Below are 26,410 nucleotides of genomic sequence, written 5' to 3'. Positions count from 1 at the left end.
AAGTAAGAGCAAATACAATTTCCATTTTTATGCATTTTATGCTAGCTGTCACTGTGAGATCATACTCCTGTTTTAGTTCAGTCATTATTTTGCTGCCCAGGAGACAAGACCGTCTCCTTCCAGGCTCTGAGACGACTTTTATGAACTTTCACTCATCCACTGAAGTGGAGGGCTGCGGTCACTCTGTCCTGCACCCTGCTGTGAATATGTTTCTAAGAACATTTAAGCATGAAGTTTAACACCACAGGTGAACACAGTAAAAAAAAAAGGCACATCTTAATTGGATTGACAAACTTTAAATGTGAAACCTTCTCTGGTTTTAGAAATATCATCACAACCAATGAAACCCCTAATCCGATGAAACTGAGTTTAAGCTACTTTGTGAAAAGTGATGGGTAAAAGTTGCCTCTCTACAACCTCTGCTTGTGTGAAGCTGGAAGGCAGATACCCCTAAAAGAAAAGTTGGTTTTACATTGACTTTGGGAGGCTGTTAACAAATAGATGCAAATATCATATGTTTTCACAAGCATTGTACTAACTTAATAAGGTATCAAATATCAGATATCAAAATAAAATGTTTTTAATGTGATGTGACAAACTGTAAAAAATTGCGAGGGATCCTTTGAATACGCTTGGAAGAGTTCGCTCCATCAAAAATTCTTTTTAAACAAGGTGCTAAAATATCTGACCCTTTAAGTCAAGCGGAGCTAAACTACAGCCCAATGTAGTTTAGCTCTGCAGGAGTGAACCGGGAGTTTTATTGACAGAGAATACATCTGCAGCACAAAACCAACAAAGCAGTGAAGTGATGGAGGTGCATTCTTAGTGTTTAAACCCCTGTCAATATGTTACAGATGCAGGTCAGTCAAAGTGCCATGTTGAGAGGAACCAGGCTTTGGAACAGGCCAGAAGGCCTCAGGAGTCCATGTTTGTCCCAGAATGCAATGAGGATGGTACCTTTGCCCAGGTGTGTGTCTCCTTGCCGCTTGCCTTCTTCTTAAATCTTCATCTTTTTCTTTTCATGTGAACTAGCCTCTTCACACCATCCATGAGTTTGCTTTTTATTCTCTATTAGGTTGTTACACTCAAATAAATAAAGTGGTAATATAGACTATATTCATATCTGGATATCTTTGTCTTGCATGTGCAGGTCCAGTGCCACACTCTGACTGGTTACTGCTGGTGTGTCACCACCGACGGCAAGCCAGTGAGTGGTTCGTCTGTGCACAACAGGAGGCCTGTGTGTTCAGGTACTTTGATTGGGCGGGGCATTCGATACATCAACCAGTGAGTGAAGGAAATGTACCTAGGTTTTCCAGACTCATCCTAGCGTTTGCTTTGCATGCGACTGCCTCTGGGTAACAGTGCTCCAAACTTGCTCTCTGACGATCTGATACTGCAGTTTATGCAGTTTGAGCTTCAAAAATGCTAGGCTGGCACACATTTATCTTTTGGACATGTTAAAAAATTGCCAGCAGTGGTGTCACCACACTGAAAGCCATATCTGCAGCACATGGGCACCACTGCTGTGGAATTTATGTAAGCTGTACTAAAATAATAGGATTAGTTAATCATGTTTTACATAATGGTCTACGCTCTGTCTGCACCGATGAATGTTCGATCTCATCGGCATATTAAATGCTATGAGAGGCCTCAGCTAATTGCCCAACCTACTTTTTGATTAATTCAGCAAATATTTATTTGTGCATTTGGGTGCACTTATTTATCTTTGTTCTAAGAGTTAATGGCACTAGCGGCCTTTTTTTTTTTTTTCCAAAATTATGCACGAAACTGGGCAGAAGAACAGAGAAGACATGCAGCAAACACTTTGAGGTCGGGAGTCGAAGCTCCAGATCCGTTGGCTCTGTAATGGCACTGCTACACCTTATTGTACCCTTTAGGATTTAACTATTACCCCTAGATGCTGACTTGATCCTTAAAAAAGTAAAAAAAAAGTAAAAAAAAAAAGTCTTTGCAAAACTAATGTAACCTATCCTTACACAGCTAAACACTGTGAATTCACACCCATCTTCCCAATACGCATGCTCTATACAAAACAAGGGTTGTCAAAGGCAACACACTTACTTAAAAGACATGGTGGAGCTTGATGTTCCACAAAATGTGTTTCCCTAAACAAAAATACAAAGATGCTCGACTCGTCAGTGCTTTTCCAGTTAGACGTTGCTTTAAAGCTCCTTTTAGTCAAAGTTGACTCAAAATAGCAAATTGTTATTTACACAAAGTTTTTTTTAGGTTGGTATTAAATTAAATCACTGATAAAGCTCAATGAGAAATTTTAAATGACCCGTTCCACGGATAAAGGAAGAAGCCTTCGAACATAGAGTCCCAGACAAGACTCTAGTACATGTGTATTACATGTCGTGTGTTTTACAGCAGGTGCAAGGTTAACAAGAAGGCTAATGGCTGTGACACGCCGGGGCCTCTCTGGTCCTCTCCTCTAAGTGCTTTCAGCAGGCTGGAGGAGACGGAGCTGGACTCTGTACGCTCATCCTGGATGGGAACACTTTATGATAATCGCCCTCGTTTTCCTCAACCTGATAACACTCAGGGGCCTTTGTCGGGATTGGATTGCGCAGCCACTTGAGCACGTGGTGCAGATTTTGTTTTGCAGTGTCCGGTGAAAGTGTTCACATGCCCCTTTGAAGCAGAGTACTGGAGCATAAAGCAACACATTTTGCATAATGGTTTCTACTTTTGGGTTCAACTTAATGAATAAAGAGGCAAAAAATATTCAATTAAAGTGTTTTTGTAATTAAGAAATCATTTTAGCTCAAATCTGCCAAGCTTTTGTTGTGTATAAAATCACACCCCTTTTCCAGGTATTTAATAAGTCCATTAAAACTTCTCTTAATTCATCGCCGTTTCACATAATCAGTCAAATTATTCCTTTTATGCTTTGGTTAACTCTACAACCCTGTGTGCTGCATCTTGGTCCATACCTAGTTTTTGCCTCCACCCCCCAATTGGTTGCAGTGGCTCACTGTCCAACTGCGATGGGCCTGAGGTTTCTGTTTTGACTGTACAAGCAAAAATCTAAAAATGTGTGACATAATTCCTGTCTCTATTTATCAGCCCTGACCTGCAAAACTATTCATATGTTGAAAAGTCCCATCACAACCAAGAACTTCAGTGTATTCTGTACGAATTTCACAAAGTGGGGCGTGAAGTTGAGGAAAGTGATACAGAGAAAAACACTAAAGTCTTTACTAATAAAATTCTGAAACATGCGGGATGGATCAGCCACGTCTAACGTGATACCCATAAAAACCCAGCGCAACCAATTGACTTCAGAAGGTTGTAAATTAAATCAAATTTGTGTCCCCCTGTTTGAAACATAATCTCAGGGTTCTATTGAAGCTGTTTTTGTAAATGCCTCAGAATTGTATTGAAAAATACTGGAGAACAAATTACTGGCAGACAGGTCAGGTATCATGTTTTGGAGAGGTTTCAAGCAGAGTTTGGTCTTAAAGCAATATCCCAACTCTTAAACGTTTCATACCACCCTTTGGCAGTATCATGATGTGGGGATGATTTATTTTCAGCAGTGAAAGGAAGCTGGATGGAAGGAGCATTTGAGTCAAATAATCTGGACTCTGGAGAACTTGACGGCATACTGAGGATCTAATTCAGTCATTTGATTCAAGTGTGTTGGACCAGGGACACACATAAAAGTTTCAGGACACCAGAGCTCGAGGACTAAAGTTTGACACCCCTGGTGTAGATCAAAGAATCAATTTTTTTTTTTTTTTTTTTTACAATGGCCTAGTCAAAGTCGGAAGTTCAACTGAGAACTTGTGGCAAGACTTGGAACTGAAAATTCACGGACACGTTCCATGGAAGAATGAGCAAAAATCACAGTCTCTACATGTGCAAAGCTGGTGGAGACGTTCCCAAAAAGACTCTCCAGCTGTTATTGCACCAAAATGTGGTTCTTCAAAGCACTGACTCAGGTGTGCGAAAAAACAAACGCACCCCATACATTCCATATTTTATTTGATATTTTGTGGACAAAATATTTTGAAAACTGTCTATCACATCCTACTTTCTTCACAAATAGGTGCTGCTTTGGGTTGGCCTGTCATATAATGTGTCAAACCCTGCAAACATTGTTGACACGAAGGCTTGCACACATGTTTTTGAATAATTGGTAAAAATAAAAATCTTGCAGGAAAAATATGCTGCAACAACACAGTTTTAATTGTCCAATTTGAAGAACTCTCAAACCAAAATTGCATCTTACTGTGCAATGACACAATCATCCCCTGCCTCCTGTCTGCCCTGCATAAGGTCCAATATCTTCACGGTTTCTTGCAAAGGTATGTATGGTGCTGGAACCTGGAATCTAGGCGCAGCAAACCTAATCCTGCTCAGCTGCTACATCCAAAACATGGCCAACTTATTATTGCTTCCTGATTAAGCTTCTCTGACATGCTGGACTCAAGCATTGAACAATGACCCAAATGAATCATCTCACATACGTTTGCAGGAAACTTCAGTGAAAATATGGGAACTCATGCTGGAAGGAACGGATTCTCCGTTAGTAAGTCTCCATTTAGTTGATTTCACTCAAAACTTTGCCCTTCTGTTGTGATCAGTTGGGTCATTTGATTCATTGATTTTCTCTGAGAGCATCCATGCATGAAGCCAACTAACCACATGCAACGGACAAATACTGAAATCAGATTGTTTATAATATATTTGCCTGTAAATTTCCCAAAAACCGGGCAGATCAGTCAGGTATTCATTGGTATCAGGCCGATGCAACAGGTGCAATATTTCAATAGGCGGATACACTCAAGTACTAACATTTGATTTCCTTTACAAGATGTTGAACAGTGTATATGGCCAGTTGTGTTTCTATTGGTCCCTATCCTGTCTGTTTTAAGCTTTGCTCATGTTTTTATTGTGTCTCCACCCCTTTCTGCCTCCCCTCCTTCCCAATTTTACAGGGTCAGTAACCGATAAACCACCTGGGCCTCCAAACACAGGTAGAAAAGGTGAGTTGAGATCTGCTGCTTGTTCAATGTTTTCGTACGTGTGGATGAAGCAGTTCAAAATGTGTTTTGACCCAGTTTCGCTCCGCCCGACATGCACAAAGTCCATATTTGTCCAAATAAAAAGTGCCACAACAGGAAGACAAATCCCAAGGTGTGTTTTATTTTCACAGTTTGGATGAGTGAAATTATTGAAACGATTTTACAAAAGTACAAAATATTTTTTTTAAGCTATTGTGAAGAATCAGATGTTAGTGATTCCTTGTGAATGCATTTGTGCAGATTAATCGCAATGCCGTATTTTTGTGTCTTTTTATTTTTATGAGCAGAAGAGTAAATGCCAGTGACCTAAAATGTGTTATAAATAAAATAATCAATGGTTAGTGCTTTAAGTCCTTAAGACTTGAAAGTAGTTTTTTTATTGTTTCTTTTTGTATGCTATTGTAAAATGGTGCTTTATTTATTTGTAGAGGTACATGAAAAGATAATATGCAATGTGTTTATTATTAATATTGTTAAGTTTTCATTTTTTTTTAACAAGGAAGCACTGTTAAAGGCTGCTTTTAAGTTCAATACAGTTGTATATTATGTTTTGTTACCTAATTAGTCAAAACTAATTTTATTGCCGTGATTAACCCTTCACAGTTCCTAGCTACTCATAAACCAGAGGTGAGAACAAACAAATAGAACCAATAAACTAGTAAGGTTTGATTTTAAGTATATGTTTGTAGAATGATCTCCAATCAAATGTTTTCTGTTGTTTGCTGTTGAACTAATTATTCCCTAAGGAATGTTCCAGATGCTACGAAACTGCACCCGGGGTGAGTATCCTAGGCAGACTGATTCACAGCTAGATATATTTCATTAAAGCTTGCATTTCTAAATGTTCATTTTAACTCACAGCATAATCTGATATAAGGTTGCTGTGTTTGTCTAGAATCAAAGGTGAGAAGTTTACGTCAAATTACCAGGGCTATGAATATTAGCCTTAGGCTTTTAAACCTATGTAAACCTACTAAGTGTCAAGGACAGAGGTGGCAGCATCGTGCTGAGGCTCTTTTTAACTGTCAGCAATATGTTGAATTTAAATAGCTCTGCGGCTTTGTTTACGTGAGACAATCACCAGACCGCTATGTTCAACTGGGGAATTTCCGGCTCTGCGAGGACCACGTCTCTGTTCAACCCACTGTACACGCTAAGACAGAATATTCCAAAGAGGAAGCCCTCAGCACACTGTGCATTCATGTTTTTGTTTAATAATAGATAACATGTGACAATATATCAATGAATGGATGTAGAAAGTTGAGGTGTAATCCATGGGTGAGACTGATTGGTCACAAGGGAGATATTGAGGGGAGTCTGTGGGTCAGACCTCAGATCCTCCTTCGTAGAGATGAAACTCTACTGCTCAGGGTTAGTTTCCCAGCTAGTCAGTCCATAACTGCTCTTCTGATAAATGTTGACGTCAACTTGGTCGAGGGACCAATGAGGCTCAGAACCTGCTTTATGGTGAGCACATATCAAATTGGATACACTATGCAGCATGATTGCTTTGTTGACCTCCTAAAGCAGGGGCCAGGAACCTTTTTGACTCAGAGAGCCATGAAAGCAAAATATCTGGAAATTTATTTCAGTGAGAGCCAATAGGGTAGTTCACGTGTGACGTCCGCGCTACTTCCAGGTCCCGCTTGTACATCTTGTTTGGGTCTACAGACAGTGCTCAATAGTATGCCTAGAGGTGAAATGTTGCTTATTGCTCCTTTGAAATGGTAAATGGCTTGTACTTGTATAGCTTTAACTGGTCTTGACGACCTTCAAAGCACTTTACACTACATTCTTAGTCATTTACCCATTCATGCACCCATCCACACCCTGATGGTGGTGAGCTATGTTAGTAGCTACAGCTGCCCTTGGGCAGACTGACAGAGGCGAGGCTGCCATACATACGGCAACACCAGGCCCTCTGACAACCACCAGCAGGCAATGCGGGTGAAGTGTCTTGCCCAAGGGCACAACGACAGAGACAGTCAGAGCAGGGGATCGAATCGGACCCCCGCCAATTGCAAGACGAACCCCCTAACCCTTTAAATTCATTGTTTAAGTAAACAAAGAGTAATGTTATTTATAATAATATGTATGCATTCATAATTATTTTCAATGTCCAATGAACTCATCTGAAAAAGAAAAAGTTTTAACTTGGACACTGAAAGAGACTTTGGTACAGTGAGGGTGGCATCAATCTGCTTATTATCACCAAAGTTACTCTTAATAACTATCTGTAGTCAAAAACCACATTACTTCTAAAACTGAATGCAGCCTAAGTACCAGCTGAGATCCTCCTCTCCTCCTGTATTCTGAGTCAGCCAACCATCAACTTATTTTTTGATTTTCTTTTGTGTGACAAGTGAAATTGTTTGAATTACCTGCAGCTCGCTGGAAGTTGTGAAAAAGCTGCGAGTGGATTTGAATGAAACTTTGAGGCAGGCTGCTGAATGAATGACCCGATCATGTTGGTGTGTGAGTGATTTATAGATGCGGGCTACAACAGGCACCCATGGGTGGGCGGTTGTGCCGTGATTTCTCTGTTATTCCTTCTGTCTGTCTGTTTTTCTTTCTCTCGCTCTCTCTTGGCCGGGCCATGTGCAAATCCCAACCATTCAACAGTTCTGGAGAGTAGATTGTATTAATCTCAATAATGGTAGTCTCCTTCCGTTTCTTTCTCACTCTAAACCCAGATGATGGCTCCAAGCCCACCCCCACCATGGAGACCCACATCCCCCCTGAGGGTGAGGGTAAGTTCCTCTAACAGCTCTTCCACCATTAACGCAGGTTGCAGACAGTCACATCCACAACTAATGTGCATACCACAGATTCATAATGACTCTCGGGGGTTAAATGCAGCTCATAGAATTGCTCCTTTGTGTGCTTATGTTCCTGCTATTCCAGCGAACTGCTGAAGCCACACTGTGTCATCAGGTTCCTGTCCAAACCTGAAATCCTATCACATGTAATGGAAATGCCCAGATGTCAAAAACTGCATTTCATGTTTGATATTTTTGGAAATACAGGGGCTTTTTGATACCGTCTTAAGTTTGTCTTTGCGGGCAAACGCCCGCCAATATTTGTTGCTTTAGAAATATCCAGCTGCTGAATCAGTTAGACCTTTTTTATGTAACTACCTCAATTTGTTAAAGCTGTTGATTTCTACTCTGTCATGCTGTCACCGCAGAGATAACTGCTCCAACACTATGGATAAAACATCTGGTGTACAAGGAGAATAAGCAAAATAGCTCCACTTCCAGAAGGCAAGGTGAGATTGGGAAACACAAATTGACGATTACTGCATTTCAATACATATTCTACATCTTCATTGCTCAGCTGCCTGCATGTAATTAGTATTTTGAAAGCATGCTTCTGCTTTATATCTGCATTCCACCAGTCTTCTTTCCTTTCTGAACTTAGTTTTGTTTTTTATTTAAAGATTTCATGTTTTTTGTGTGCAAAAAAATACAAGATAGAAGTGCCTGATGGTAACTGGTGTTTCTGTACGTATTTTGACTGATGGCAACACCGCAAAGGAATCTGCTGTCTGGCCTTCAGTAAGGACCGTATTAATTAGGGGAGACATTTGCAGTGACACCTTTTTGAAACTTCAGTGGAAAGTCCAGATTCCTGGTTCCAATTAGTATCTGAACACCCAAAAGGACAAAACCAGCCTGAGGGGAGTTGTCGCCACTTCCAAGACAAGAGTGAAGAATGCGTTTGTTTGTGCGATAAAAGATGCATAAATCAGAGAGTCAAGTTTATTAGGCCACTAGGGGGAAACAAGCCTAGTGCAGGAACAATTTAGTGTTTTCAAAAAATGGTGTATGCACAGTGGCAAAAATTACCATTTTGCCACTGTGCTCAACCGCTGGGGGCACCAACCGCTGGGGGCCCCCTACCAGTAAAAGGCCCCGACAGTGCGGTGCCACACTGGTTGACCGCCACCTAACAGTGGCTCTGCATTATTTATATAAGTTTTAAATAAAATGATTACAGTTCACTGTCAAATTAATGGCAAAGAACGTGACACAATGCATCCTCAACTTATGCTCCCCACTTTCTATTGAATAAAATGGACTATTCTATCTCATCACATAAAAATCTCAGAAGTGCTGCTGATTAAATGAGCAGTTGGAAGGGTCAGATAGAAGAAAGACTAAATCAAACCTGGAGCTGAAAGCAGAAAACCCAAGAAAAACGCTATATATTTTTTACAATACCAGAATTGGTTGAAGCCATGGATGTTTTCTGAACAGCTCCGGATCTCCCGAAAGAAGACATTTAGGTTTCTGTTAGAAAGATGCATTAAACCCCAACAGGTCACTATATTTAATTATTCAAAAATTACCAGATTTGTTTCTATCATATTCAAATAATCTCTACCTGCGACAGTAGTTACGTTTACATGGTCAAAAGTAATCGGACCGATCAGATTACTTTTATACTTATGTATAAATAAGGACTGCTCAGAATAAAAATGTGTCAAACAAGCCCATCAACATATTGTGATCAGATTAAGCTCAACTGGAAGTTTTATTCTGAATGAGAGGGGTGGTTTATGCCGACTGATAATCCAATCAACATGCTTATTAACACTTGTCAAGCATTATTCCATCCATCCATTTTCTAACAGGCTTATCCCAATTAGGGGTGCTGGTGCCTATCTCCAGCTATCAATGGGTGAGAGACTGGGTACACCCTGGACAGGTCGCCAGTCTATCACAGAGGACAAACAACCATTCTTGCACACACTCACACTTAAAGAGAATTTAGAGAGGCCAATTAACCTAACAGTCATGTTTTTGGACTGTGGGAGGAAGCCGGAGTACCCGGAAAGAACCCACTCATGCACAGGGCAAGGGTAGGACTCGAACCCAGAACCTTGTTGCTGCATGGCAACAGCGCTACCCATTGTGCCAGGCGTTATTCCGAATGTGGCAAACTGACCGGAAAGCACCAATGCGCCCGACTTGAACGTGATGCATATGTTGGAAAGCAAAACTGTTGGGGCTTCCTATGCGACTGTTCTGTTCAAAAGATTAAACGAGGTAAATTCCAACCATAATTAGAAGCTGGTGCAGGTCCAGTCTGAGCGCTCAGAAGACAAACTCACAACATTGCATTGTTTTCTATTTTGTTGTTTAGCAAAGCAAAGTAATTTATTCTTTATATTTAGGGGAATCTGATACATGCGCATGTCAGAGTGGTTCTATTCTATATAGTCAAGTGCACATACACTCACATTATGATCGGATTAATTGTGTGCCCATACAAAGGGTATAATTTGATTGTTTTTAATCCAGATACATTTCAATCAGATCATTGGGAACTCGATATTCTAGCCGGACACAGTTTTCTTTTTAAAAAGAAAACAGAGGTAGGCAGGTATGGGCAGGAGAACAGATGATGCAGGTGAGATTGCAGGCAGAACCAGATCAGACCAGGTGTGCAGACAGAATCAAAACTGATCAGGAGCTGTAGGCAGAGGTTGACTTGTTTGCGGTGCAGCCGCTGTTGCAGGCAGAATCAGATTAGACCAGAAGCTGTAAGCAGAACCAGAACTTGAAGTCGCCGACGTGTTCCCACTGTGAGCAGAGCGTATCACAGAATCCTTTCTCCAGGCGGTGCACACAAGCACTAATATGCAGACTTGTGAGGAAATGGTCCCAGGATAACAGGCAAAATGAAGAGAAGTTGCTGGAGAAACCATGCAGGCAGGGAAACAGGATGAGACGTTCTGGCAGAGAGTGGTTGGATGAGGCTGGTATAAATAGGCAGAGTGGCAGGTGATACTAATTCACTGCAGCTGCAGGTAATTAAGGTGACTGGGAGGAGTGGAAACAGTCCAAAAACAGAAATCCACATGACAATTGTGAAATATTGTGCATTTAAACAGTGAATCAAAGGAAAAAAAAAAAAAAGTGTAACAAACAATATTCGGCACCGCAGCTGCATACCTAAACACAGTGACGGACTGGTAGTTCATCCAATCCTGAAAAGCCAGAATTACTCGGTCATTAGTCGAACAGGGGACCTTCCGCATTTCAGAGTAGAGCCAAGGAGAGTATGGCACACATCAACATGTGGAGCAACATAAACAAGGCTGAAGTTAGAGGTAAAACCTGAATGCCATCTCAGAATGAACTAGTTGTAAGTTACAGCTAGTCACTTATATTCGCCAAGCAAGATGTGAGCTGGTAGTTCACACATCAGGTCATCATGAGGGACAGAGCAGAAGCACTTTTACATGAGCTACAGTTAGACTTTAAAACTCTGGCTATGACAAAACTGTAGGAGCCGTCTCTGGGAGCTTATTGCTGGATTTGCATCCTGATGTGAAAAATACCTGGGCCTTACATCCATTTTATATTACAGTTAAATTGGGAGCATAAAGTTTGTTCAGTTTAGTTCCATGTGATGAACCAGAATCTGGACCTGAAATTCAGCCAGACACAGAGACTTAAGAGATTTATTACAGACAGGTGTAGCCCGTGTGAGAAACTTCAGGAACCGCTCCAAAGAAGAGACTCAGGTTAGTGGCTGCAAGTCCAACAGTGGGAATAGTTCAGCACTGTATTAAAGCCACTAACCTCTTGAATCCAGGCTGTAGCACTGAATCCAAGAAGTGGTTCCAGGAGGATCTTGGCCTGTCCTTTACCTGCGGAAGCCGGGTCTAAACCTCAACTAGATACAGTGGAGAAGGTCCAGTAAGTCCGGGGTCATGCACGGGGACTCTGAAGCAGGCTGAGGTATCAGAGGGGGAATCCAACAGGCAGAGTACATGTCAGGTTTGTTTATCGATGAACTCAGAGTACACACACACAGGACAAAAGTTTGAGAGGTTTATTGTAAGGTGAATGATTGATGGAAGATGTAACCGGAGGTGCAGGAATACAACGGCTCAGGGGTGCAGGTGAAGGCAGGGGCTGACAGCCTGGAGAGAGAGTCCAAACGAAGCTGGGAGGCTTGGCACCGGGCAGAGCTTTCTCAGAGTGGCTAGTCAGGTTAGCAGAACTTGAGAGACACCAGGGCACAGAGCTGAGTTTCTCCAGGGCGGCTAGTCAGGTTAGCAGAACTCTGGAGACACCAGGACACAGAGCAGAACCTCTCCAGGAGCAAACAGTGAACGAATAGTCTTTAGAGTGACTGGCAGGACTAACCTTAACAACAGGAGTGAAACAAAGCTTCCAAGGCGAAACGGGAACTGGCATGGAGAGGTGTGGAAAGATGATGGACCAGCACTAAAGTGAGGCAGAGGGAGGCTTAAATAGAAAGACTAACAGGTGAAATGCATCTGACTGAATAATTACTAACAGGTGTGACTGACTGCAAGGAGAGTGGAGTGAAGGCTGAGTGGAAGGGAAGGAGGAAACTAAAATTTAACAAATTAAAACCCAAACAAGGTGGAAAAACTGAGAATAATAGAAAACCAAAGCCGAATCAAAACTAAACCATGACATTACCCCCCCCTCAAGGCCGGTCTCCGGACGGCCTAACAAACTAAACAACAACCAACCTAGGGTGGGTGGAGGGTGGTACGGATGGCGGGCTAGGGTCAAACAAAACAGATCAAAGCAGGGTGGGTGGAGGGTGGTACGGATGGTGGGCCAAAATCAAACAAAAAAAAACTACCCACTCAGGGCGATCTGAAACAACAGGGAAAACAAAAGCGGACTAAAAGGGGTCTCTAACAACCCCTGGTAGGCAAAACAAGAACGTCTAGCAGATGCTGAAAAGCAAACATCGCCACAAGGAAAGTCAGGCGAACATTGCCACAAGGCAAAACAGGCAAGGCCAGACATACTAACGCCAGAGGGAAGAAGTAGGCGTGCTAACGCCAGAGGGAGAACAGGCGCGCGACAGCGCCAAAGGGAAGGAACGGGCGCACGACAGCGCCAAAGGGAAGGAACGGGCGTACTTAACGCCAAAGGGAAGGAACGGGCGCACGACAGCGCCAAAGGGAAGGAACGGGCGTACTTAACGCCAAAGGGAAGGAACGGGCGTACTTAACGCCAAAGGGAAGGAACGGGCGCACGACAGCGCCAAAGGGAAGGAACGGGCGCACGACAGCGCCAAAGGGAAGGAACGGGCGCACGACAGCGCCGAAGGGAAGGAACGGGCGTACTTAACGCCAAAGGGAAGGAACGGGCGTACTTAACGCCAAAGGGAAGGAACGGGCGCACGACAGCGCCAAAGGGAAGAAACGGGCGTACTTAACGCCAGAGGGAAGGAACGGGCGCACCACAGCGCCAGAGGGAAGGACGGGCGCACCACAGCGCCAGAGGGAAGAACGGGCGTACGACAACGCCAGAGGGAAGAACGGGCGTACGACAACGCCAGAGGGAAGAACAGGCGTACGACAACGCCAGAGGGAAGAACAGGCGTACGACAACGCCAGAGGGAAGAACAGGCGTACAACAACGCCAGAGGGAAGAACAGGCGTACGACAACGCCAGAGGGAAGAACAGGCGTACGACAACGCCAGAGGGAAGAACAGGCGTACGACAACGCCAGAGGGAAGAACACGCCGGGGCGTGAGGGAAACGCCGGGGCTTGGGGAAGAGAACGCCGGGGCGTGAGGGAAACGCCGGGGCACAAGGGAAGCAGAAACATCTAAAATGCCAAGGAACTAGAACGGAGGGCGTACTAAAACGCCGGGGAACCGAGGGCGTCCTAAGACGCTGGGGAACCACAAATCAGAGGGCATCCTAACATGCCGGGGAACCAAGAATCAGAGGGCGTCCCAACACGCCAGGGAACCAAGAATCAGAGGGCGTCCTAACACGCCGGGGAACCGAGAATCAGAGGGCGTCCTAACACGCCGGGGAACCGAGAATCAGAGGGCGTCCTAACACGCCAGAGAGCCAAGAATCAGTGGGCGTCCTAACACGCCAGAGAACCGAGAAACAGAGGGCGTCATAACACGCCAGGGGACTAAGGAACTAAGAGGCCAAAACAAAAACCAAGGAAGCTCGAACCAGCCAAAGCTAAGGAGCATGAAACAGCTCAGGGCCAGGGGTCAGAAATCTAAGTGAGCGCTAAGACCTAAGGAGCGCTGGAAACTAAAAGCGCAGGACAAAAATAAAGAATCAAACCAAGAACTAGAAAATAAGGCAAAACTAGAGCAGGGATAACACCACAAAAGAAAAACTAAGGCAAAACATAAAATCAAAACACTAAAGCAGAAAATGAAACTAAAGCTAACTACGAATGAAGGAAAAAAACAAGAAAAACTAGGACTTGAACAAGTACACTAACGTGACAACCAGAGAGCTAAAGCTAAAATGACAAGGCTGGGCAAACCTAGAAAACTAAGGCAAAATCTAGACTCCTAAAACAGAGCAGGAAAAAACAAAGCAAAACAGAGACTAAGTACTCTAAGAAAACAAAGAACCCCCTAAATAATTCTAAACCGAGGAATTCTAAATCAATCAAAACTAAAACCGAGCTTAAACAAAATAAAACAGAAAGCACTGGCCTTAAGGGCGTAGGCAAAGACGGCTGCTAAGCCGCAAGAGTTCTCGTGGAGGTCGTCCTGGACGAGGCAGGCGGCGGAGCAGCATCGCCCGACTAAGCCCTTGAGGAGGGCGGCCCTGACGAGGCAAAGTCAAGCGGCCTGGAGACCGCGGTCGGCAGCTCCGGCCGAACAGAAAAGTCAAAGGCGGGCGCCGTGGTGGACGGCCCCGACGAGGCAAAGTCAAGCGGCCTGGAGACCGCGGTCGGCAGTTCCGGCCGAACAGAAAAGTCAAAAGCGGGCGCCGTGGTGGACGGCCCCGACGAGGCAAAGACGAGCGGCCCGGAGTCCGCAATCTGCGGCTCCGGCCGAGCAGGAAAGTCAGAGGCGGTCGCCGTGGTGGGCGGCCCCGACGAGGCAAAGTCGAGCGGCCTGGAGTCCACAGTCTGCGGCTCCGGCCGGACAGGAAAGTCAGAGGCGGGCGCCGTTGTGGACGGCCCCGACGAAGCAAAGTTGAGCGGCCCGGAGTCCGCAGTCTTTGGCTCCGGCCGAACAGGAAAGTCTGGTGCGGGCGTCGTGGAGGACGACCCCGGCACGACGAACTAGAAATAGGAGTAGCATCAACTAAGGCCTCATCCTGAGGCGAAACTACTCCCTCGGAGGCCTCATCCTGAGGCGAAACTACTCCCTCGGAGGCCTCATCCTGAGGCGAAACTACTCCCTCGGAGGCCTCATCCTGAGGCGAAACTACTCCCTCGGAGGCCTCATCCTGAGGCGAAACTACTCCCTCGAAGGCCTCATCCTGAGGCGAAACTACTCCCTCGGAGGCCTCGGCCTGAGGCAGGGCGGCTCCCTCGGAGGCCTCGGGCTGATCTGCGTCGGCCGGCGGAGCGGAGCTTTCAGCGGCCGGCAGAGCGAAGCCTTCAGAGGCCGGCAGAGCGAAGCTTGCGGTGGCCGGCAGAGCGGAGCCTTCGGTGGCCGGCAGAGCGGAGCCTACGTCGGCCGGCGGAGCGGAGCTTTCAGCGGCCGGCAGAGCGAAGCCTACGGTGGCCGGCAGAGCGAAGCTTGCGGTGGCCGGCAGAGCGGAGCTTTCGGTGGCCGGCAGAGCGGAGCCTACGTCGGCCGGCGGAGCGGAGCTTTCAGCGGCCGGCAGAGCGAAGCCTTCAGAGGCCGGCAGAGCGGAGCCTACGGTGGCCGGCGGAGCGGAGCTTTCGGGTGGAGGCGGAACCATCTCTTCAGCTACCTCGGACGCTGCCGGGCTACAGGCTTCAGAGGGCGGGTCCTCCTGAACCCCCTCACGGGACCTGAGCGGAAGCGAGTCTTCGGAGGCCTTAAAGCGTCGGAGTGCCCGGCGTCCTAGCCGGGAGGAGCCAGACGGGGGTACAGAGGCTGTCAGAGGGGTGGCTGCAGGCCCACGGGGAAGAAGGTCGTCCCGGTCACCGTAATAGAAGCTCCACAGCTGGTCCTCCTCGACATGTGGGGCTCTGATGGATGGGACATTGAGCTTTACTCGGGGAGCCAGCTGCGAGTCATAGAGGTGGTGACATAGGCGATGAAGGGATCTGCGGCTTCTCTTCTCGTGCCCTGGGGTAGCGGCAACAACGCCCACGTAGAACACCTGGGGAGTGGAGTCGGCCTTGATCGGCGGCGCAGGGTCCTGGGCAGCAGCCATCCTGGCGTACCTCTCTTTCATCAGGCGTTCGCACATGTCCAGGTAAGCGCGGACCTCCGGGGTGTCAGCCCCTGGAGGTAAGTCCCATGTGGTGTCTGAGTTCATCTTTGGCTGGTCCATACTGTCAGGTTTGTTTATCGATGAACTCAGAGTACACACACACAGGACAAAAGTTTGAGAGGTTTATTGTAAGGTGAATGATTGATGGAAGATGTAACCGGAGGTGCAGGAATACAACGGCTCAGGGGTGCAGGTGAAGGCAGGGGCTGACAGCCTGGAGAGAGAGTCCAAACGAAGCTGGGAGGCTTGGCACCGGGCAGAGCTTTCTCAGAGTGGCTAGTCAGGTTAGCAGAACTTGAGAGACACCAGGGCACAGAGCTGAGTTTCTCCAGGGCGGCTAGTCAGGTTAGCAGAACTCTGGAGACACCAGGACACAGAGCAGAACCTCTCCAGGAGCAAACAGTGAACGAATAGTCTTTAGAGTGACTGGCAGGACTAACCTTAACAACAGGAGTGAAACAAAGCTTCCAAGGCGAAACGGGAACTGGCATGGAGAGGTGTGGAAAGATGATGGACCAGCACTAAAGTGAGGCAGAGGGAGGCTTAAATAGAAAGACTAACAGGTGAAATGCATCTGACTGAATAATTACTAACAGGTGTGACTGACTGCAAGGAGAGTGGAGTGAAGGCTGAGTGGAAGGGAAGGAGGAAACTAAAATTTAACAAATTAAAACCCAAACAAGGTGGAAAAACTGAGAATAATAGAAAACCAAAGCCGAATCAAAACTAAACCATGACAGTACAGAGTTTGGTCCACAGGGCTAACAGCTTGGCAGAGAGGCAGTCAGACAACAGGCACAGGTCAATGTCCAGAAACTGAAAACCAAGAGGAGAGTCCAACAAGGGCGATGCAAACGGGCAGGAGTCCAAACAATGAGAGCCACTCACTGGAAGGCAGTAGAGGCAGCACAGGGACCAGAGTGTGATGCCAGCAGTCAGCAGCAGAGAAACAGAATCACTGCCAAGAGCGGTGAACTTTACAGCTCCATAGTCCTTAGTTCAGTGAAAATCAAAGCTTTTATTCTTTTAAAAGCTTTTAGTAACTAAACACATTAAAAGGTTACTTAAGATGAGCACATTGCTCCTCATTACTCCAGCAGGTCCGATTCTACATTTGGACAGAAAAAAGTGTTGCTCAGTAAACCAGAAACAGTTCTACTGGTGCCAGTAGGATATAGCTGTGAGTGTAAAAGCAAGCCTCGCCCTTCTTTATACTTTGTTTTGCTGAATGCAGTGCTGGGTAGTTTAAAGATGCAGAATTAAAGCTATAGTTGGTAGTCCTGTTCAGAGACTCTTTATGTTGCACTGTGTAAAATGGTCCTTCCATCCTGAGAGCAGTCACTACATTATGTATTCAGAAAAAGAAACCAAAAAATTTGACCTCTGTGAGAGCCACAGGGCTGTTAAATCTCTGACCAGTCCCTGTCATTTGGTCCGAATGGCAGGGATTGGTCAGAGAATTGGTCCTGTCCACACACTTACTTACTGTTCCAGACAAATCACAAATGCTACCTTTAATATGAAAGAAATTAATAACAAATGAGTTTCAGAACAAATTTTGTCAACCGGAATGAGCAGAAATTCATATGAAGGTTTTTCTAAACACCCAAAAAGCAGTCTCCTTCAGCAATTTTTTTTAATCAATCCCAATTTTGTGTCTTTTCGTCCTTTAATTCAACTACTTGTAAGAACGTAAGCCGAGTAAAATTGTATTTTTTGTGTGTATATGGCTGAGACAAAATTTAGTAGGAATATTTTATTGTATCACAATACTAAAAGGTATAATCCCTATCTGACTTAAATGAGGGGTGATAGGGGAATATTTTAACCACTTCGTCTCCCTTCTCCTCCTTAAATGCACTGAAAGCCCCTCCTATACAGTGCAGCCTTGTTGCTGACTCAGGTGCATAAAACATTTTTTATTGCGGACGCTGGTGTGGTTGCTTGTTGATTAACAGCTCCCTCCTATTGAATGCTGTAGGCTCATATTTCTGATTCTTTAGCTGTAGAGGCCAGGAGAGGGACTGCAGTAAAATCTGGTGCTACTGTCAGGTTCACAGGATTGCAGCATGAAGCCCTACAGAGCAGGGCCGTGCAGAGACCACTAAAGGGACAGGTGCTCAAAGTATAAACGTTGGCTAGAAAATGTTTGTTCTTACCTGTTGAACTCTTTCCAACTCAGCTGGTTAACAGCCCAGTTCATTCATTACCTGTATTCTCACTATACTTAAATAAAAATTATTAAATAAAAATTATGAAAATGAGGCATAGAGTTCATCTGCAGGTTGTAGTGTAAGTATTTTTGTTTCAGATTCTGGGTCCTGTTCTTTGCTAATCACACATGACAGGAGTGCTTTGATTGGTCAATACATTGGTCAATTTATTATCTATCCAGGAATAAAATGTATCTATCAGAACAGGTTGTGTGCATTCGTGACGGGCTCTTGAGTATTGATACCGTGGCAAGTCAGTATCGTATCCGGATACAACGTTTGAGTATCGGTACTTTGCAGAGTATCGATGTTTTTGACAACCCTAATTCAGAAACAGACACGTTATTCAATCCATGATTGACAAGACAAAAAGTTTAAAGTTAACCTACTACTATCCAATTTTAATTAAGTTTCTGGGAATGTCTCATTATAAATGTCTTAAAGAAGGAAAAAGGAAAGCATGTTGTACAAAATTATCTTATTAAACTTAAACACAGAAACCTACATTATCAGTTGAGGGAAGGATCTTTACATAGAAATATGATAAAATCCTCATAATGATTTGTCAGTGACACCTTATTAATTTTATTCTACCCTCTAAAGCAGTTGTTTATAGATGAATTGCTGCATCACCATCATTTCTCGAAAATATTAAGTGTAAATAAAATGCCACAACACTGCATCTCATCATCAACACATCTCTTAAAACTAGCTACTCCAGCAATATTTTAGTAATATTGAGTGTCAGCTGTTGATAAGGGCACTTAAAGCAAGAAGCTTTTTTAGAGACCTACAAAGTTTTTAGCTACCAGCCAGCTGATGATTTAACAGCAGCAAACTACTGAATGATTATGGCCGGATAGAAATAGCCTCTCCTCACCAGCCCAGGACTACGTCACGAGAACGCAGGGCTCTTGTCTCCTCCAGCATGTGTGCTGTGTTTAGCCCCTCTCTGCTAGTCTATGCCTCCGGACTAAAGCAGAAACGACACAAAGTTGCTGTGTCGTCTCAAAAGTACAGATATCTCATCATGCCTCTCACTTACCGGTTTTATGAACAAAAACATTTTGGGAATCGAGAACACAGAGCCCACATACCGACACAGAACCCGGGCTATACCTCCACAGCCTGCTTTCCCGTCTTACTGTGCAGAAAGCATTTACTGGGTGCATCATAGGGGCAAAAGGTCAAAGGTAAAGAAGTGACTGGGGGGCATATTTTATGAAATAACATTTTTAATACTTTAATTACATTATTAATGCTATCATCCTATATCAGAGGAGGGAGTATGAAAACAATATTTGTATTATTGTTGTATTTTAATTTTTTTTTTTTTTTTTTTAGCAAAATGGCACTTGTGGGTAGGGAGGAAAAATGGTCAGGTCCTCCAGTCCCCCCCTATACATTCACCCATTCACACACACATTCACACCCTGACGGTGGTGAGCTATGTTCGTAGCTACAGCTGCCCTTGGGCAGACTGACAGAGGCGAGGCTGCCATACACCAGCATCACTGGGCCCTCTGACCACCGGCAGCAGGCAATGCGGGTGAAGTGTCTTGCCCAAGGACACAACGACAGAGACAGTCAGAGCAGGGGATCGAACCGGAAACCTACCAATTGCAGGACGAACTCCCTAACCTCTGCCCCAGTTCTGATCCTTCCAGTTCTGACAAAGGCAAAAGTCACTACCTTTGTTATTTACTACTGTATTTTATTATCTTTAATTATAAACTTACTGTTATCCTGTTGTGTATATTCCCTATTATCTTTTAATACCTTCAGGGGTCTAGTGGAGTCCATGTCTAGTTGGGTCAGCCCTATGGGCAGCAAAAGCTGGACTAAGAGACTGTGTGTGTACAGTGTGTACAGTCTCTTGGCTCTTATTACCATTTGTTAAAACTTCCGTAACCCCTACAGAGCTGGGCTCCACTTATCTACTTAATGCTTATCTACAGGAGCTCTCAAAATTGTACACAATTCTTTTAAAATGGCAGTTTGTGATTAAAAAAGGTGAGAATCTGATTAATCATTTTAAAACAGTTTTTAAATTATTTTTTATTTTTTATCTTTTTACATATAATGACATTTATCTTGTACAAATCTCACTGTACAAATGTACCAGTCAGAAGAAGGGTAAAAAAAGGAAAGGAAAGCTGTCCTAAAAGCGGTCATCTGTAGAAATCACCTGATTACATAGGTTTTGCTCTCTTTGCTTTATGAAATCTTTTTAAAAAGATAAGACACACACATATACACACACACACACACAATGTGGTACAAGAATCCTCCTAGCTTAAAGTTTTCAGTCAGAGCTTTGTCTCCATTTTTCTCTTCTTACCAGAAAAAGATGATTTCTCACCAAGCAAGCTAATGACCGACATTGTCGGTGTACAGGCTCTGTTTCTGGATAACCTATAATGGTGATAAAGAGCAGAGTGGAGTAAATGTTTGCGAAGTGTGTTTACTTAGGAAAACCAATGCAAAGTCCATTTTGCAAAGAGATGTATCGCTGACAGACTTTCACGTGCTCTTGTCCAAATGTTGCACGGAAGGGAAAGCCCTCTCTCGTGCAGGCCATTTACAAAAATGCGCGGACACCTAAAAACTCTCTAATCAAAGATTTTCCCTGTAGAGCACCATCATAAAATTGATTTTTTTTGCTTTTTAATCCAATTGTTTTGTCTTGTGTGGTGCAGGGTGCACATCTGTTTGACTTTTCCGCACAAAAAGCGAAGACAGAGAGGGGATGTAATGAACGACGTGTTGAAAAGTTGCAACAGCGCTGCGAAAGGAGCTGAAATTTTCCGTGACTGAGCCTTTCATCATCTTGGAGCTATTGTTGTCGAGCTGCCTTTGAAATGCGCACACCTACAAGCCTCCTTTACGGTTTCCTTAAGGTTCAGAACATTTCAGCCGTTTTAACTGCAGTGAAGGCTTCCTAGAAACAATATTGCAGCGATTACTCCACAGCTGAAAGTCATTGAAGTGAAGTAAAGAGGACATGGGGGGAGGTGTGCAGGGGAATGCAAAGGGAAAGAAGAGAAAGATGTGGAGAAGAAGGAGTGACCATTTTAAATAGTCACACCTGGATCTAAGCCTGATTAATGATGGCCGGAGCCGAATGAGTAAAATAAGGCTCATCAAATGTACTTAAGATGATCATCTTTCGTCCATTATCAACCTGCCATGCGGAAAGTAGCCAAAATACAGAGCAAATTGCTCTAATCGCTCCTACTTGTGCTTTTGCAGGTTTTTCTTTTTGGCATGATATATTTGTTTTCAGAGTATTTGTGTTGCCCATCTTTTATCTCCTGCCAAAGAGAGATAAGTAGAAATTGAAGCAGAAGCATATTCTCTGTTTTGGCACCATCATAAATTCAATTGACATTTGTGTGTGAATAGGTGTGTTTGACATGAAGCAGCAAGCGCAGTTAAGATTAGGTCTTTATTGAAGAAAAAGGGTCAAAAGATCACATCAAGTTCTGTATTTGTATCTGGTTAGGCAGTGAGGATTAGTTCTGCTGCTGGACCCAATATAAACCTTTGCATTGTGGCTCTGGCTGGACAAGAAACTAGAATATGCCCAGAGGATTTGATGCTGACGTGCTAAAAAAAACTGTACCGAAATACAACTTTAAAAGATGCTTAACATTCCTCATTGTAACGCAGGTGGAAGGTATTTTTTGTAAGACTTTATTCTCGCAATATTATGACTTTAATAATAATAATAATAATAATAATAATAATAATAATAATAATAATAATAATAATAATAATAATAATAATAATACAATGTATTTCAAGTGCCTTTGAAAACACTCAATGACACTGTACAGGTAAAAACAATAAATGGTAAAAGCAACACCGTCATAATTAAAAGAAACAACACAAAGTACACACAGGAAAGTAACAGAAAATCATAATGAAAAGGCAATGTTGAAAATGTGGGTTTTGAGTTTTGATTTGACCAAGGGTAAAGACGGTATTGCAGATGTCAGGGGGGAGTGAATTCCAGAGTGTGGGCTCAGACCGAGAACAAGCTCTGCTCCCCATGGTGCTAAGACGGGCGGAAGGAACAACTAAGTGGGTGGTAGAAGAGGATCTAAGTATGCGAGAAGGAGTTGAAATTTGAAGTAAATCAGAGCGATATGGAGGGGAGATATTTTAAAGAATAACTTTAGAAGTAAGTAGAAGGATTTTGAACTGAATTCTAAACTTTACAGGTAGCCAGTGGAGCTGCTGCAGGGCTGGGGTGATGTGATGGAAAGAGGGGGTTCTAGAAATGATGCGAGCTGCTGAGTTTTGTACTGCCTGCAGCTTGTGAATGGATTTTTGCGGAAGATCGAAGAGAAAGGAATTGCAGTAATCGATGCGGGAAGTGACCAGACTATGAACAAGAGTGCAGGTGGAAGTAGGGGGAAGAGAGAGGGGCAAAGGCGAATGATATTGCGTAAGTAAAAGTAAGCAGAGCGAGTAATGTTGTTAATGTGAGAGAAGAAGGACAACGTACTATCAAGGATGACACACAGACTCTTGACCTGAGGTGAAGGGGAGATTACCGAGTTGTCAAATGAAAGGGAGAAACTGTCAGCTTTGGATAATGTAGATTTGGTGAACTAGGGAAAAAAAAGCTAAAAAAAGCTCACCTGTCGAAAGGGTGTCACCAGTCTCCAGGCACTGTTATTTTGGAGGTCGCAGGCTGAAAAGTTTGGGACATTTGGGATTGTGTTTAGCAGGGTTCTAACAGTATACTTATTTGTATTGAAAATATCTGGTACATCACTGTCAGTTCGGGTGCGCGTCTATTGAACGAACACAGCCTGGTTTTATATACACATGTAGGACCTTTTATGTGCGAAACTAAGTGTGCTAAATGTGTTTTAGCGCAAAACAGAGAGGATCCCCAACTATCTCTAAACTCTGCTATTGGGGAGCATTAAAGTTCCCTAATGCAGCTACAGTGGTGAAAGAAAGTCGGACCAAAGCAAAACTTTATGTCAGCACATTTTTTTCACTGAATTACTCACCTGAAACTACGTCAAGCTGATTGTAAGCGATACTGGTACTGGGGAAATACCAGCTGACGTCCAAATGGCCACTTGTAGCATTCGACCGGCCTAAACTCCACGCATCATATAAAGGGCAGGTCAGGGGAACCTTCCTTGATGAGAGGAGACTTTCCCAACAGCTACACATGCTGCATTCAAGTATAGCTGGTACACTGATATTAGTCAAAATAACAAAACCGCTCCAAAGTGATTTAAATGTGTTTTATTCCAAAATATGGCTACAGTCTTATTTAGAAAACTTCTAAACGTCATTAACTGTTTTCAAGTAGTTGGGTTGTTGTATAATCTATCCATCCAGAAAATAGGTATGCCTGCTTAAACTACTTAATTCACAATTTCCACTTTGTAAAATTTTAGAACATAATAAAATCTCATTAATTTCAGAAACTGAAAAATATTCTTTATTTTTTTTTGCTGCTGACTAAAGTAGTAGTCAAATATTTTTATTTGTTTTCCTTGGTTGAAACGTACTGAAATTGTACTTAACTGAGTTTTTTGTGTACCGTTACATGGCTGCAGGTTAGTTTTATGTGCAATCCAAACAAATGACAATTTTGGTCTCATCTTTTGTTCACATTAGCTATATCTTTCACTTTCATTGTGACAAACTGTTACAAGAATGTTTTGTGGCGTTCTTCTATAAAAGCCACATTTATGGAGCACATTACTGATAGGCGTCTTGGCAGGTTTGAAGCTGTGCCATACACCAATTTCAGGAGATAAATTGAATGTTCCTTCATATAATGTCCAAATATTTGGATTTTGCTTTATAAGCAAACCTTTGAGGTTTTTCCACAACTTTCTCCCTGACCTATCTGTTGTCTCCCTTGGTCTTCATGGTGCCGTTTGTTCTATAATTTTCTCCAACAAAATATTGAACAGACAACTGGTAGCACTAGATTTTATTTAGAGGTGTCAGAGTTTAGAGGGTTGAATACAAATGAAAAGCAAACTTTTGTATAAATAAACTATTTATAGTCCTGTGTTAAATTCAGTACGCTGATGCAGCGTACTGAAAACCCTTTGGTATACCTCCGTCTCGAGAGGAGATGGAAACTCGAGGGGGAAATAAGCAAGCATGCCTATGCAAATCAACAAGGTTATTTTAATTAACCATGTGATTAAAATTTATCGTGCGAATAATTGATTTATTGCGATTAGCTGATTATTATCACGACAGGCATATGTATAACGTATCACTCTGTGATGGACTGGAGACCTGTCCACGGTGTACCCTGCCTCTTATAAAATGGCCATTGGAGATCGGCCAAAGCCTCCAATTCCATGCCTCTTATCCCCAAACCAGCAAGAATAAGCAGAGAGAGACAATGAATGGATGGATGGGTGATTAAAACATCACTGAATTACTGAATTACCAATCACAGAATCATTCCTATTATCTTTTTATCCGTGATGACATTGTTAGATTATGTGAAGTGTTTTTATTTTTATTTTGTAGCTGTAACATGCATCTGACTGACCAACCTTTTATCTCTGCTTTTTTCTCTGCTATCTCTGTTGTAACTCATTTTTCAGAAAAGGTTCCCTCTTGTGACCAGGAGAGACAGAACGCCCTGAATGAGGCTCAGCAGAGTTCTCGAGAGTCCATTATCATTCCAGACTGCGGGTCTGGAGGTCTTTACAAACCTGTCCAGTGCCACCAGTATACTGGTTATTGCTGGTGTGTTTTAGTGGATACAGGACGGCCCATCCCTGGAACGTCAACCTTGTAAGATCTTTTAGCAAAAAGAAACTGAAAAGAAGAGTGTTGGTGGTTTGGCCTTTATCAGTTTATTCATATTTGATGTATCGATTTGCAGTGATAGTCATATAATTATTGGTAAGCAACAACTGCCTGATGTTGTGAGAGTCAAAATCTGCTGTGTCAGCTCTAAATCTTATGATAGGCAAAACAGCATTTAAGCTTAATTACTCCAAAGAAACACAATTAGACCGATACCAGAATGAAACATGCAAAATGGATCGAAATGTAAAGCTTTTCTTAAAACCTATTTGAGCTATTGAGCTCAAGTAACATGACCAAGTGAGCATCGTCAAAGTTATCCAGACTCAGCTAATTCATTTTAACAACATTTTAGGGTAAACTAAAAAGACCCATTTTTGAAATTTCACAAATAGAACAAGGTCTTGTGGCAAGTGACAGGCAGTTTCAATACAGGAGGAAGAACAGAGTGGAAAGCAGGAGGACAGGTGAAGGCAATTAATCAATAATTCGGAGTGACAAGTGAAGGCAATGAAAGTAAAGGTGGAAAGATGACAGGGAGGAAACAGAAATCTAACAGAAACTACTAACCAAATCACAATGTGAAGCACTAAAGGATAAATACTAAAGAAGACATGATCCAAAAGAAACAAAATACAGACACAAACACCCAAGGATCGTGACATAAATAATTGCCTTCTGACTCATCTGATACTGTAGCAAACACAGTTTGATCCAGCTAAACTAGGCCGCTAAGGTTAGGCTGCTCTAATCCCCTAACAACACTCATCATATGACACTGTAGTCAATGTACAGCTTGTATAAGTGTAAATTTACTGCCCCCTCAAAATTACTCACCACACAGTCATTAGTGTCTAAGCTGCTGGTAGCAAAAGTCAATACACTCCTAAGTGAAAACATTCAAATCACATCCAAAGTGTAATATTTAGTTTGGTCACCGTTATTTTCCTGGGCTGCCTTAACTTCAGTAGAGCTTCACAAGCCATGTGTCCATCAATGTTTTTTTACATACGCATTTTGTAGTATCGCATTAGAAATTGTTGATGTTAATGGCAACATTCAAACTAACTTCCTGAAGTTTTTATGCTCGCTTGAGGAGGTTTGTGTTTTTTGCGAAAAAGTGTTGATGCACATT

The 26,410-nt window shown here is 43.3% G+C and overlaps 1 protein-coding gene across 5 annotated transcripts in view; it reads left to right on the top strand.

The window, feature by feature from the left end:
- smoc1 (SPARC related modular calcium binding 1) overlaps positions 1–26,410 on the top strand; it is a 92,790-nt gene that overhangs the window by 40,074 nt on the left and 26,306 nt on the right. For 2 of the 5 annotated variants that reach the window (XM_012872320.3, XM_012872321.3), the window contains exons 4-10: positions 855–967; positions 1,151–1,250; positions 4,508–4,561; positions 4,971–5,018; positions 7,718–7,807; positions 8,245–8,325; positions 25,068–25,260. In XM_012872320.3, coding sequence (XP_012727774.2) covers positions 855–967; positions 1,151–1,250; positions 4,508–4,561; positions 4,971–5,018; positions 7,718–7,807; positions 8,245–8,325; positions 25,068–25,260 — 679 coding nt within the window. The remainder of the gene's footprint in view (positions 1–854; positions 968–1,150; positions 1,251–4,507; positions 4,562–4,970; positions 5,019–7,717; positions 7,808–8,244; positions 8,326–25,067; positions 25,261–26,410) is intronic. The other 3 variants (XM_012872322.3, XM_012872324.3, XM_012872323.3) reach the window with 3 other exon arrangements.

This window comes from Fundulus heteroclitus, chromosome 19, assembly GCF_011125445.2.
Source record: "Fundulus heteroclitus isolate FHET01 chromosome 19, MU-UCD_Fhet_4.1, whole genome shotgun sequence".
Taxonomy (NCBI): Eukaryota; Metazoa; Chordata; class Actinopteri; order Cyprinodontiformes; family Fundulidae; genus Fundulus; species Fundulus heteroclitus.
The sequence above is the reverse complement of the archived record's forward strand: the minus strand, read 5'-3'. Positions and strand labels throughout refer to the sequence as shown.